Source organism: Apiospora marii (genome assembly GCF_038362585.1).
Source record: "Apiospora marii strain CBS 49790 chromosome Unknown utg000005l_segment0_segment0, whole genome shotgun sequence".
Lineage (NCBI taxonomy): Eukaryota > Fungi > Ascomycota > Sordariomycetes > Amphisphaeriales > Apiosporaceae > Apiospora > Apiospora marii.
Window position 1 is genome coordinate 4,926,995 of NW_027117377.1, and position 12,565 is coordinate 4,939,559.

The window sequence follows — 12,565 nt, forward strand, 5'->3', positions numbered from 1 at the left end:
TTGCTCTTTCTCCGGAGCTAGTGTGATGCTACTGTACCCTCAAAAAGCTTCAAGTCAATTGGAGTCCGGTCGCGTTTTGCTGCCCTCGAATCTCAGTCCTCCTGATTCGGAACCATGCTGGCCCGCACCGACAGCCGCTGCCGGTGGCAAAGCGCATGTCGGCCGGCTGGCCGACAATGCTGGATTTGACGGTAGATTGACCTGTTCTGGGCTAATGCAGCCCTCATCTTGGGATGGCAAGCTCTGGGTATAGAACTTTCATGCTATAACCGCAGAGCACCTTGTTTGCTATCGCTGCGGCTGCGCGGGGTTTTGGCCACTTTTTTCGCCTCCGAGCTGCGCACCAGGATTCGAGATATGAGACCCAAGGTCACATTCGAAGTAGCGAGATGTGACTGACATTAGAACCTTCCATCCCTCACTTCGCCCTCCGCGGCCGCTTCCTCTCCGCCTTTCTCGTAGCCAAGTGGTCGCGAATATGCCGGTTGAGCTGCGTCCTCTGCCGCGTCTCTTCCACCTTCAGCTGCTTCTCCGTCTTCTCGGACTCGCGCAACCTGGCGGCCGCGTGCGACTCGGCCGCCTGCCGCCTGTCCGCTTCCCTGGCGAGACGCAGAGCCTCGCCCCGCCTGAGCTCCTCCTCGCGGGCCTCCCGCTTCTGCCGCAGCCGTTCGGCCTCTTCGCACTCCAGGCGGAACCGCGCGCACGTCGCCGGGCTGTTCGGCAGCCCCACCAGGGGCACCTCGATGGCATGCACCTCGTAGGGCAGCTGGAGCGCCGCGGTGCTGCGGGTGTCGCGGTAGCCCCTCCATCGCGCGTCCTGGAGGAATTCGAGCTGTCGTCCCACCGCGCTGGCACGGGCGTGCCACAGCGTAGGGTTCGCGCGGAAATCTAGATCAAGCGGGAGAGAAATACTCGGCGTGGACGTCGTCGATGCGGACGTCGACGTGCACCAGCCCCCAGATCGTGGTGCAGTCCGCTGCAGCCTGGAGATTGTTATCATACCGCCTGCTGGCCGATAGCAGGTACGCCAAAGGCGTGAAGCCAGCGATCCGCAAGGACTTCAGGTACGGAAGCTGGCGGGACAGCGTCATGACGAAGCCGTCGGGCATGCGCGCGGGGCCGAGGTCGAGCCGCCTTAGGTTTGCACAACTCCGTAGGGTCTGCAACAGCCGCCCGTCGAGGATGACGTCGCGTTGGTTGCCGACATGGCGCCGCTGAAGCCAGTGAGTGATGAGATAAATGGCGATGTGCCGAATGAGGCTGCGTTTCTCGGCGCTGATGCTGGCGATCCATTGATGAAAGCGCTCGGTCGAGCAGAAGGAGAAGACGTTCTTCTGCCAGAGCACACGGCTTCCCTCATCGTAGATCTGCCGATTTGCCAAAAGGACGGCCAAATGCCTCCGTTTCGCGCAGTGGCAAAAGTGCTCTCGGTGAGGAACCTCCTCGGTGCAGAAAGGAGGTTTTTCTGCGCAGGTGGGGGTGAGGCTCGAGTACGTGCAGGTTGCCTTGTGGCGCCGCTGGTACTTGGGCGGCTCGACCAACACGGACTCGTAGATGACGTCCCGGATTTCGCGGGGCAGCTGGAGGAACGGGAACGTCTTTGGGCGCACGCGGACCACGAGGACGGGCATGGTGAATCAGGGTGTCCAGTGATGATTAATAATGTTCTGTAATTTCTGAGTATTGGTCTGGTCTTGGAAGTTCGACATTGAAGAGTAGACTGGCAATTGTAGAAGGGTGGTAAAGTACACTCTTTGACTGAAGGGTGGCTTAGGCATGTACTTTCTTAGTTGCCGCCTCTCTAGTGTGCCTAAACGTCCATATTGGCTCAGGCGCAGCCCCAATGATTGACTCACACGCCGAAACCTCACTGACACCTGCTGGTCCTACCCCATCACAAAGACGACTTAGATCATGGGAAAATCAGTTTCAATTACAAGATATCATCATATAGCATTACATAAATGTAATTCAAAGAATACTTGCTTATACCTCGTGAATTTCTTTGGGTCAATGCTTTCGTCGGTCGAGCAGCCCCTGGTGCCTGAATTGGGGCACTTTCGCCTGCCAATCGGCGGTGCCATGGCGTATGGCTGGGGACAACCCTTGCGTGGCCGAGTTTACTAATCAAGGGTCCATTGGTGTTCCCGCATGTGACCAGGAGCCATGACAAGCCGAGTATAGTGTAACAGCTGCGGCTCGGAGGTGCAAGGGAATCCACATCGCCGTTAACCAAATCACCGCCCCCGAAAGTGAACCGCGATTTTGGCGGAGCCACGTTCCCGAAAACTTAAGGGGCACCATCCAAATGCACTGAAGAGTTCACTCAACGATCAGATAAGAACTGGAATCCTTTCTATTCGATCTAGACGATTCTTGCCATTTCAAGTGGCCCCGGCCACAAGCTCCTGTGGGGGCTCCGGGGCAACCTAAGACACTCTCCGACTGCGGGAGCACCACCGATCGATGCATGGTGCAACGGCACCGGCGGATCCCGGAGTGTCGCTCCCATGTCGCCCAGGGCTGCAAAATCGCGACGATCGAACCTGTCTGCTGAAGGGGCAGCCCGGACCAAGATCAGGGCTGTCTCCTGCTAGAAGGAAGGATGGTTGAACATCCGGAAGGAAAGGAATGCTTACATGTGTTCTTGCACTATGGAATATAGGGGGCCATGTGCTTTGTACAAGGGGGCCGTATTCACAATACGGTTCAGGGCCAACCCGAACCGGCCATCCTGATAAACTCCGGGGTTACCCAGACTTGGCGTCAGAAAATGGACCATAACGTGCCAAGACATGCCAGGGCTGTCGTTCGAATATTGCGGGCATTTTGTAGTTCTTGCTTGTATGCAAGGGGATAATACCTGACTCGACGTGGTAGAGATGTGTTGGGGTCTGGAGAGAAAGGGATGGCGAGAAAGAGGGGCTGTTCGATTCATTTCTCCCTTTATACCTATTCAGGTTGCTTCTCTCGAAGATATGGTCATGACCTTTGTAATACAGGACTGAAGTTTCTCAGCTGACATGAGAATGGGCGCGTGACGTCCGAAGATATATACTGATCCATCTTGAGATGAGGAAAGAGTCGACTATTTACAAGCAAGCCGCCACAGTCGTCAGCATGCAGTAGTGGAGTGAGATAAATTCGAATCTTTCCCGTGTATACGGCCGTATCTGCTTCCTTGAGGGATGCTTTCGGGGACCGGTTTCTTCATTTGGGTGTATGAATCGTAGCCCGGTCACCCGGTGTCACCCATAGCAGGTTGTATCCCTTTTCGAGATACAGATCCATCCTGTAGATCAATCATGGCCACCACCCCTTGCTTCAGTATTCAGATGATCAGGGCGAGCCTCAGCTAACGATACCAACAACGAGAAATCCTTCAATTCACTTCTCTTCTCCGACGGAGTCTCCCCACAGATGTTATATTTGTCTTCAGATCGATGCAGCCCCGGTACAAATACCAGCTCTTGAGGTGCACCAACTTTGGCACGCGGGCCAGAACTTGAACACAACCTCTTCCCTTTGATTATATTTAGTTTTGTCTTTGATTTGCACTATAAATACCAAATCCATACAAGACTGCTTATTTCAACATCGACGACCCATTTAACTGGAGGTAGCGCGACGGCAACTGCCACTCACGACAGGGGTAAGCCCGAGCACGCCATCGGAGCACGACATCGCACAACGCCGTATCTCTGCGGAGTCGGTGCCGACCGGGTATAAAAATAAAAAAACAAAGTTTCATCGACGCCGTCTTACTTGAAGAGCAGGGCTCGGTACGCTGTTTTTTCTCGTCTGCTGAAACATACACCCTATTACGTCATGAGGGTCGCTGTTGCCCACATACTGCTGGGGCTCACGGGCCTGGCGTACGCGCAAAGTCAGGCAGAACCCGGACCTGCGAATGATCCGGCCAGGGCCAAGGCCAAGCCGAATTTCATCTTCATCATCACGGATGACCAGGATCTCCGCCTCGGCTCGCTCGAGTACCAGCCCGCGGTGCAGAAGCACCTCGCCGACCAGGGCACCACCTTCTCGAAGCATTATTGTACTATTTCGATCTGCTGTCCTTCCCGGGTATCTCTTCTGACCGGTAGAGCGGCGCACAACACCAATGTCACCGATGTGTCCATGCCGTACGGTAAGTTATATCCTTTTGCGGAATATCCCGTCAACCCCGTTTTCGCTGTAACTGAACACCGGCGACCACAGGTGGCTACCCCAAGTTCGCCGCGGAGGGATGGAACGACAAGTACCTGCCCGTTTGGCTGCAAGACGCCGGGTACAACACCTACTACACGGGCAAGCTTATGAATGGCTTCTCGACCGCAACTTACAACAACCCCTTCCCCAATGGGTGGACTGGGACCGACTGTAAGCCAATTCAAGGGGATTTCTCCTCTCTTAGGTGTCTGGAGTCTCGAGCTAATTTATCATTCAGTCTTTGTGGACCCAAACACCTATGTGTACTACAACGTGTCCATGCAACGCAACAAGGAAGAACCCCGGACCCTCACCGGTCAATACTCGACCGACCTGGCGGCGAGCACTGCAATTTCGTTCCTGGACGAGGCGCTGGCCGGAGATGGCGCTCCGCAGAAGCCGTTCTTCATCGGCGTCGCCCCCATCGGACCCCATTCCGAGACTTGGCAGGGGCGGTTCAACGCGCCCGTGCCGGCGGATCGACACAAGGATCTCTTTCCCGGGTTGAAGGTTCCCCGGAACCCAAACTTCAACCCCGAAGTGGTAAGTTCACCCGGCCATGATATCCATCCCGACATGTAACTTGACGGAACAGACTAACCAAATCATACAATATAAAAGCCCAGCGGCGGAGGCTGGATCAAGACCCTAGACCGCCAAAACCAGACCGTCCTCGACTACCACGACGACTTCTACCGCAAGCGCATCCAGTCGCTGCAAGCGGTCGACGAGCTAGTCGACGGCATCGTCAAGCGGCTGGAAGCGGGTCCCCCCGAGGTGCTCGCCAACACGTACCTCATCTACACCTCGGACAACGGCTTCCACGTCGGGCAGCACCGCCTGTCGCCCGGCAAGACGTGCTCGATCGAGGAGGACATCAACGTGCCCTTCGTGATCCGGGGGCCCGGCATTCCCGCGGGCGGTCAGTGGGAACTGCCGACGTCGCACACCGACATCGTGCCCACCCTGTTCGAGCTCGCGGGCATCCCGCTGCAGGACGGGTTCGACGGCGTGCCCATGCCCGTCACCGAGACGGCGCAGAAGCAGGGCGAGAGTGCTGACGCGGTTCCCAAGAGCGAGCATGTGAACGTCGCGTTCTGGGGGGATGCGATTGCGGAGGGGGATTACCCCGGCACGGGGAGCGGGCTTAGTGGCAGTGCGTTTTGCGGTCTCTCCTTGATTTCCCATCCCTCTCTTCCCAGCTCCTTACATACTTACCTGAGAGAGCTACGCTGACCGGGCCATTGGCTGCTATCTAGTGAGCGGTGTGAACAACACCTACAAAGCCCTGCGGCTCCTTGGCGACGGCTATGACCTGTCATACACAGTATGGTGTACCAACGAGCACGAGCTGTACGACCTAAAGGTATGTTTTCCCCGACCCCTTCCTCTCCATTCGTTCCGAAAACAAACCAATTGTATCATTCAGTTACTAACCCCTGGACAAACAGGCCGACCCCTGGCAAATGCACAACATCTACCCCGCCTCCGCCTCCATCTCCACCGTCTACGGCTGGGACAAGCCCAAGCTCCTCGCCCGCGTCGACGCCCTGCTCCTGACGCTCAAGGCCTGCCGCGGCGCCGTCTGCCGGCGGCCCTGGGCGGCGCTGCACCCGGCCGGCGACGTGCACAGCCTGCGGGACGCCATGGCGGCCCGCTTCGACGACTTCTATCTCGAGCAGCAGCCGCGCGTCGCCTTTTCCGAGTGCAAGCTGGGCTACCTGGCCGAGTTCGAGGGGCCGATGCGGCCGTCCGTCTTCAGGGGCGCGGAGGCGGGTAAGGAGGGGATTGGGATGTTGGCGCGGTGGGAGGATTATGTGTGAGAAATGGAAAGGTGGGGCAAAGATGGATGGATTTGTCAAGGCAAGGGTCGGCAGGGCCCCTGATGAGATGGGCTCATGAGTTGCTGGCTGAAACTGGTGATGTGGTGGAGGGTAAATCATGCAGGATAACTAAGTAACGATTTCACGGCAAGAAAATCAAAACCTATCGCCCCCTCTATCTAAGTACAGACATATACGGTGGCTATGTGCAGGATACCCACGTAACTGATTACCACCTATAATGACTGCAAGGACTCGTTGTAACACTCGTTCTTCTGTAGGTCTTTCCATCTCCGACAGATCTCAGTGAGGACAGCAGGCGGATCAAGACGGCAGGCCAGGACGCAGTCGATCCGCCTGCCGTCCCCTATCTTCACGTTCACTTCACCCCAGCCACTTTCAGCGAGAAGGCAGGATCAGGAAGACACAGTAAAAGCAAGGTCGCGGCGCTTATCGACCGCCAAACAAATAGAGGCATAACAACCCATCCCACCATACTGATTAATCATCGTGCACCCCTTCTCCGGTGGGAAATAGGCCTCGTTCGGATTTCCCTCGTCAAGACGCTGCTCGATCTGCGAATTGAGCATATGGAAGGCATGCGCGATAGCAAGCCCACAGGAATAACACATATTTGAGAACGGAAAAGAAAAGGAAAAGTATATAAAAAGGAAGGAGAAAAAAAAAGTGACCACAGAAACCCCCACCGTTTCTGACCATATGATTGAAGATTTAGAGGACCTTCAGCCTCGTGAAGGTTAGAGGACCTCCGACCTCGTTGAGAGTTGAGGACCCTCGACCTGTGATAGGGAGAAATTGCCCTTTGGTCAGCAAGGACCCAAGTGCGAGACTCGAACCCGTGACCTCCGGAATTCGTTGATCCAAATCCTCTCAATACCACTGAGCCATCATGCCAGAAGTTGGGTTGTTTCCCCAGTGGGCGGTGCCGTTGCTGGAGGTGGAAGAATGGCTTGCTATGGCTACCTATTAGGACTCCTAGCTGGATCTTTTGGAGCTGAAGCTGTAGCTGTAGCTGTAACTACAGGCATAGCTACAGGCAAGCTGCGTGCCCCACCTCAATAGGTACATGTAAGTAAATAGGAGCCGCGGTCCAGCGTGGTGTCGATGGTGGCGGTGGCATGGGACCTACCTGACTGTAGGCGATGACTTTGCCGTCGGATAACTCACGATCCCCTGGCACCACCTTGTATCCTCCCTCTGCAACATCGTGATAGAGCGGGAGCTTGATCACACCCCTTATGAGACTCTTGAAAATCCCAGAGGTGTCTGTCTGTCTGCATTCCTACTTAAAGTTGTACTTGGTTACGGATAACATCGAGCAGTCTTTTCTAGGCCTCAAGTCCCCTCCTCCTCGATATTCTTGTGTACTGGCTGATCTCAGAAGGTCCTTTCACGTTGAATGCATACTCGTCTGAAGTTGAATACTGCATGGCTCACTATGACACACCACAAGCTACTTGAGGATCTAGATAAGGAGCCATGTGGTTTGTATTCACTCGATTTTGTCCATGATTACGCCCTATAAATCCGCCGAGCACTTCGATCTCTTCCCACCACTTCTCTCTCATACAGCCACTTTTATTTTATGTCATGAGCCTTCCATCATACCAACAGAAAATCATCATCTCCTATTTTTGCACCTCTTCGTAACCGTTCAGCCGAGTCGTCTCCGCCCGAACACGGCAGCATGCACACAATGCCTCTCCTCAACCGTCTCTCTTTGCTCCTTCTTTTGGTCTTCTCTGTCCTGGTGTCCGCCGAGTCCTACTTAAAATACTGCAGCAACTACGACATCGTTACCTCCCAGAAGGTCCGGAACAAGGTGTTCCTGAAGGCCGATTGTCTGGGCATATACGGGAACGTCACCGCGACCCAATGCACGTACCTGGACCTGAACCAGTGAGTTATCCGTCTCTTTGTTTTCCCCCATCTTCTCCGAAGTCCCATCCACCAGCTAGGTATCCTGCCCGATCCTGAGATGCCCATCACAAACTGACCCTGCCCGCACCCGACCCACAGATGCTACGCCCTCGACACAACCAAGAAGCAGTACAAGAACCAGCGCCTGGGCAAAGGCTTCTACAAGGACACCAAGCCCGACCGCGTCTCGTGGTGCCATTTCACCTACGCCGACGCCAACTACAAGAACGCAAACAAGCCAACGGGCATCGAATGTTCGGCGCGGGACGAGCTGGCCGGCACTTACACGGCCCAGTTCCGTAAGTTTGGATCCGCTCCACACACACGCCCCAGGGGCCTTAGCGAAAAAAAAAAAAAAAAAAAAAAAGCCAATTGTTATGTTATGTACAGTATGTATACTAATGGGCAAACCCTCTTTGGGATCGTACAGGGAACCTCATTGGTGCTGAACTCGGCTTTCTGCACTGCTGGAAACGCCCCGGCTTCGGGTGTCCTGAGAACGGCGAGGAGTTCTACTGAGCAACGAATGAGTGGGAGTGCCGCGGAGGAGTGGCCAGACATTTGGCGTGGGTGGATGAGAGAGAGGAGGTCACTGCAGTTGGTCTTCGGTTGATGGACACGGCGCTTCTCCGGTTTCCCCCAAAAAACATTTTCTCTTCGCTCAATGGTCCGTTACTCTGGCTACAGATGTCAATAACGGTGGCTATTACATGTCAATTCGGTGGCGAGTGGTTAATGAATACAAAAGCTTGATACTGAAATATCACCTGCGAGTTTTCATTGCCCATTTTCTGGCTTTTCGGTGTCATCGTGTACGTGTCTTCTGTGCTACTTTGGTTCAGATACCCAATAGTCGATGACAATCTCAGGGGCCAGTCACAACCTGGAAATTTCCCGTCTTAAGATAATTGCAATCACTATCGAGTAAAGACCACCGGTACTCTGCTAACCCTCCCCAGCCCAACCAACTTTACCCGAGTGCGTAACCCTTCCCCCTCCCCTCCCCAATTCGCGCCCCTGTCCCCCCTTCTCAAGCCATAAAGGGCATCTCCCGCCTCTCCCCCGCCGCCGCCTCCGCCGCCGCCGCCACCTGGTCCGCCCGCGCGGCCCCGAACGCGCCCAGCAGGGCCGGCCACCAGACGCCGACCATCTTGTCGTCGCCCCCCGCGTTGGGGTGGATGCCGTCGCGGTTGTCGGCCGACCCGCTGTAGCCCGTGTACTGGTCCACGACCCAGACGGGGCTTTCGGTGGTGTTCTGCGCCTGCGCCCAGGGCGTGATGGCCTGGTTCAGCGCCTGGATTTTGGCGTTGAAGTTACCCATGCCCATGGGGATGATTTGGGCGACCTGTTTGAGGGGGCTCTGTTAGTCCTGATGCTTTTTTCGTACTCATATTTGTAGTTGAGCTTGTGTGTGTTGGGTGGAAGGGAAAGACGCCAATGAGAAAAGGCAAACATACGACTATCTTCATCTTCGGGTTGCTGTCCCGCATCACCTGGACCAGGGTGGTGAAGGCCGCGATGATCTGGTCGACGGGCTTGTTCTGCTGCACAATGTCGTTGGTGCCGAGGTGCATCGTGATGACGTCGGCCGGGTTCCGCTGCAGCCAGCCCACGAGCTGCTTGTTGTTGGCGATGTTGATGGCCAGGAACCCCGAGTGTCCTAATTACATTGGCGATTAGCTTCATGTCGGCGGCCACTGACTGGCAAAGGGGTCGGTCCGGCTGCCGGTTTACGTACCTTCATTGTCGCGGTCGTACTTGGTGTCGCGGCAGTTGTTCTCGTTCTTGCCCGACCCCACGAAGTTGACCGTCGCGTAGTCCGTGCCCTGCAGCTTCTCCCAGAGCTTGGCGCGCCAGCAGGTGATCTCCGTGATGGAGTCGCCGAAGGGCATGTACCGCAGGGCGGTGGTGTTCTGGGCTACCACAGCGCTCACCAGCGTAGCCAGCGACAGAAGCTTGACAGAGACCATCGTGGATATGAATTTGCTCTCTATGGGAAAGGTGTTGTGTGTTCAAGTTCGGTACTTTCACCCCGCAGTGCTTGTACTAACAGAAGAGCTCGTGAGCGCCTATCAGTCACCGTGACGGGCTCTATTATATGTACTCGCCTGTAATAAGATACGTACATGCTCGGCACTTGGAGAACATATGCCGGCCGTATCACAAACCTGGAACCAGGACGGCTGTCCCCCGAGTACCGGGTAAAGTGGCTATTTATACGAGCCACTTTCCGGGTATTCTGACATGAAGAAGCCTCAACCCCAGCCTCACTGCTCATGTCGTCGTACTAGATTGTAGTATCGCGACATTTGAAGGCTAATCTCCCGATTCGTCAATGGGACGGTCTGAGGTGGGATTTCTCAAGGCGGGGTCTTGACCTGTGGAAGCTCCACGATGCGTTTTCTCCTTTTCCCCATTCGGAGGGCTCTCTAGTCTCCGCAATCCGCTCCCCCGCCTGGAGATCGGTGCAGTGTGACAGTAGGCTCTGCAGGTGAATGTCCGACTCGGTTCACATCAGTAGTATGACCCAAAGAGTGATCCATTTCGGCGCCGCCAAGACTACATCCTTTGCTGATTGAGCAAACAGGAACGATCTTGTGATAGGAATTCGTTAGATAAACATCGACAAGGAGTGACCTTCTATCTCGCTTCTCGTTGAGCTGAAATCTCCTCGGAAAGGGGCTCCCGGGCAAGAAGAGCATCAATCCCGTCACCGCTGTCCCAACAAGGGACATGACTTAGACCACTTTGGGTCTGCGCTGAGTAGGTACAATACACCCCATGTCACAGTTTCTACCGGACACCTTAGACACAGAGCGCCCCCCGAAACTCTACTCAGTAATACCTAGCCACCCCCTCGTCCGACCTCGCGATATCATTCAGCTCCGCAAACGAAGGCTGCGTGCTCTTCCCGGCCGCATCCACATTCACCAACCTCCCGCCCTCGAGGTAAACCTCGACCCAAGTAAGCGTGACCGTGGTCGTCGCCAGGTCCACATACGGCTCGCACTCGACGTGGAGCGCCTTGAAGCCCTCGTCGGCCGACACCGCCAGAAGCGAGGCCACGTCTTGGAAGTAGTACTCGATCTCCATGTCGTGGCTGTTGACGGGGTGAGGGAGCTTCATGCTCTCGGCCAGGCTGCGAGTGGCGGTCGTGTTGAAGGCCTGTGGATGGTTTAGTCACCGTTGGCCTGTGGAGGTGAGTTAGGTACACACCATCTGGTACTTCAAGATCCCGTGCCGTTCGTGGATCTTGGCGCACTCGACCCCGTGGCGATGGGAGAGGAAGTCGTGAAACTCTTCTTCGGACTTGTCTGGGTTTCGGTGGTACCGGCCCGAAAGACGGAGGACGCGCTCTGGCTTGGCCATGGTGAAGGATCCTGGGTGGGAGGGCCGGAGAGTATCGAGGTGGGGACTGTTGAGTACGACAGAAAGGATCCTTTACCTGGATTGTGGGTGTTATAAGGAGAAAGAAGTCAAAAAAAAAAATGAGATGGAGGAAAGAGGTAAATATGTCCAAAGATCCTCCGCGCACCAACAAGAGTGGAGTGAAAGGCATGCATAACAGGGTAGTAATAGCTGAGGCAAGGGATGAACGCGTTGGGGATGTGATAGGCATAGGGCCCCTCATGGTTGGAAATAACAACGACGCTGCTTGATAAGTCTTGTAGCTAACATTCGATGCACCATCAATTGATCTTTGACATGCACCGTACGTCGAAATGGTTCACTGGCTGGTTTACTGGCTGCCAAGCTTCCTCCCCAGAAACAGCCATACCAGACAACCTTCGTCCTCATCCTCGTCTCCCCCTTTCTTGTGACGGACTCCAAGGGATACATTGGGCCATAACCCCTATTCAATTCAGCCCTACCGGACTGTAAGAGCCGTTACCCGAAGCTTCCGCTGGCATGGGCGTCACTTGAATCGCAGTGTGGTATGTGTACCTCTTAGGCGCAATTCAAAGTTCGTTACTCCCATCATCAATTGGTCGTGGATAGCGACCGCCAAATAGGCGAGTCGGCGACATATTCATGACATTTGACGCAGCGACTTGGCTGTAGCCATTCGGGATTCATAGCGATTGACTGATGCGCTCATGCCGAAAGGTAAGCTAAGAAGACATACTGCTGAAAAATGTATAGGGACTTGGATCGTGCGATAGGAACGAACAAGTCATTCCCTTATGGTTTATATATTTCAGCGCGATAGACAGGTGGATGGATACATGGCTTTGAGCTCGTGGGGTGAATCTGGGGATGGCATGTTTTCGTGTTATCGCCGACGAGCTGCCGAATGCTCGTCATATTTCGTTAAAACCATACGATTATGATGTAATGCCATTATTCAGAGCCTAATGAAGCTGTTTCGCGGTCATATAATAAACTGCACACAGGGAGAAAGAAGCCGTTGGTGTTAAGTGCGGAAAAACCCAGATGTATTGTACAACCTCCATGAGGGAAGTGGTGGAGTCTTTATCTGTCTCTAGACGGTCCTGTTGAGTCTAAACTCTATGCCTGATGACACTCAGGCATCTATGCATCTATACAGCCCCCTCTTATCCTCTTAGGACGTCGGCTGGAATGCTCGGAAT

General features: G+C 54.8%; 6 protein-coding genes across 6 annotated transcripts; 2 read left to right on the forward strand and 4 right to left on the reverse strand.

The window, feature by feature from the left end:
• Positions 1 to 401: 401 nt before the first annotated feature.
• Positions 402 to 809, reverse strand: PG985_009402 (uncharacterized protein; the record flags this gene model as incomplete). The annotated part of the gene is made up of 1 exon (XM_066829170.1): positions 402 to 809. The coding sequence occupies one exon, from the start codon at positions 807 to 809 to the stop codon at positions 402 to 404; it is 408 nt and encodes a 135-aa protein (XP_066684082.1).
• Positions 810 to 893: 84 nt separating this feature from the next.
• Positions 894 to 1,631, reverse strand: PG985_009403 (uncharacterized protein; the record flags this gene model as incomplete). The annotated part of the gene is made up of 1 exon (XM_066829171.1): positions 894 to 1,631. The coding sequence occupies one exon, from the start codon at positions 1,629 to 1,631 to the stop codon at positions 894 to 896; it is 738 nt and encodes a 245-aa protein (XP_066684083.1).
• Positions 1,632 to 3,828: 2,197 nt separating this feature from the next.
• PG985_009404 (uncharacterized protein) lies at positions 3,829 to 6,032 on the forward strand (the record flags this gene model as incomplete). The annotated part of the gene is made up of 6 exons (XM_066829172.1): positions 3,829 to 4,147; positions 4,219 to 4,380; positions 4,448 to 4,752; positions 4,831 to 5,365; positions 5,469 to 5,575; positions 5,661 to 6,032. 6 exons carry the CDS (start codon positions 3,829 to 3,831, stop codon positions 6,030 to 6,032), a joined length of 1,800 nt encoding a protein of 599 aa, XP_066684084.1.
• Positions 6,033 to 7,749: 1,717 nt separating this feature from the next.
• PG985_009405 (uncharacterized protein) lies at positions 7,750 to 8,492 on the forward strand (the record flags this gene model as incomplete). Its single annotated transcript, XM_066829173.1, has 3 exons — positions 7,750 to 7,952; positions 8,073 to 8,272; positions 8,404 to 8,492. 3 exons carry the CDS (start codon positions 7,750 to 7,752, stop codon positions 8,490 to 8,492), a joined length of 492 nt encoding a protein of 163 aa, XP_066684085.1.
• Positions 8,493 to 9,003: 511 nt separating this feature from the next.
• On the reverse strand, positions 9,004 to 9,943 carry PG985_009406 (uncharacterized protein; the record flags this gene model as incomplete). Its single annotated transcript, XM_066829174.1, has 3 exons — positions 9,004 to 9,333; positions 9,431 to 9,633; positions 9,712 to 9,943. The coding sequence occupies 3 exons, from the start codon at positions 9,941 to 9,943 to the stop codon at positions 9,004 to 9,006; spliced, it is 765 nt and encodes a 254-aa protein (XP_066684086.1).
• Positions 9,944 to 10,808: 865 nt separating this feature from the next.
• On the reverse strand, positions 10,809 to 11,342 carry PG985_009407 (uncharacterized protein; the record flags this gene model as incomplete). The annotated part of the gene is made up of 2 exons (XM_066829175.1): positions 10,809 to 11,138; positions 11,190 to 11,342. 2 exons carry the CDS (start codon positions 11,340 to 11,342, stop codon positions 10,809 to 10,811), a joined length of 483 nt encoding a protein of 160 aa, XP_066684087.1.
• Positions 11,343 to 12,565: the final 1,223 nt, after the last annotated feature.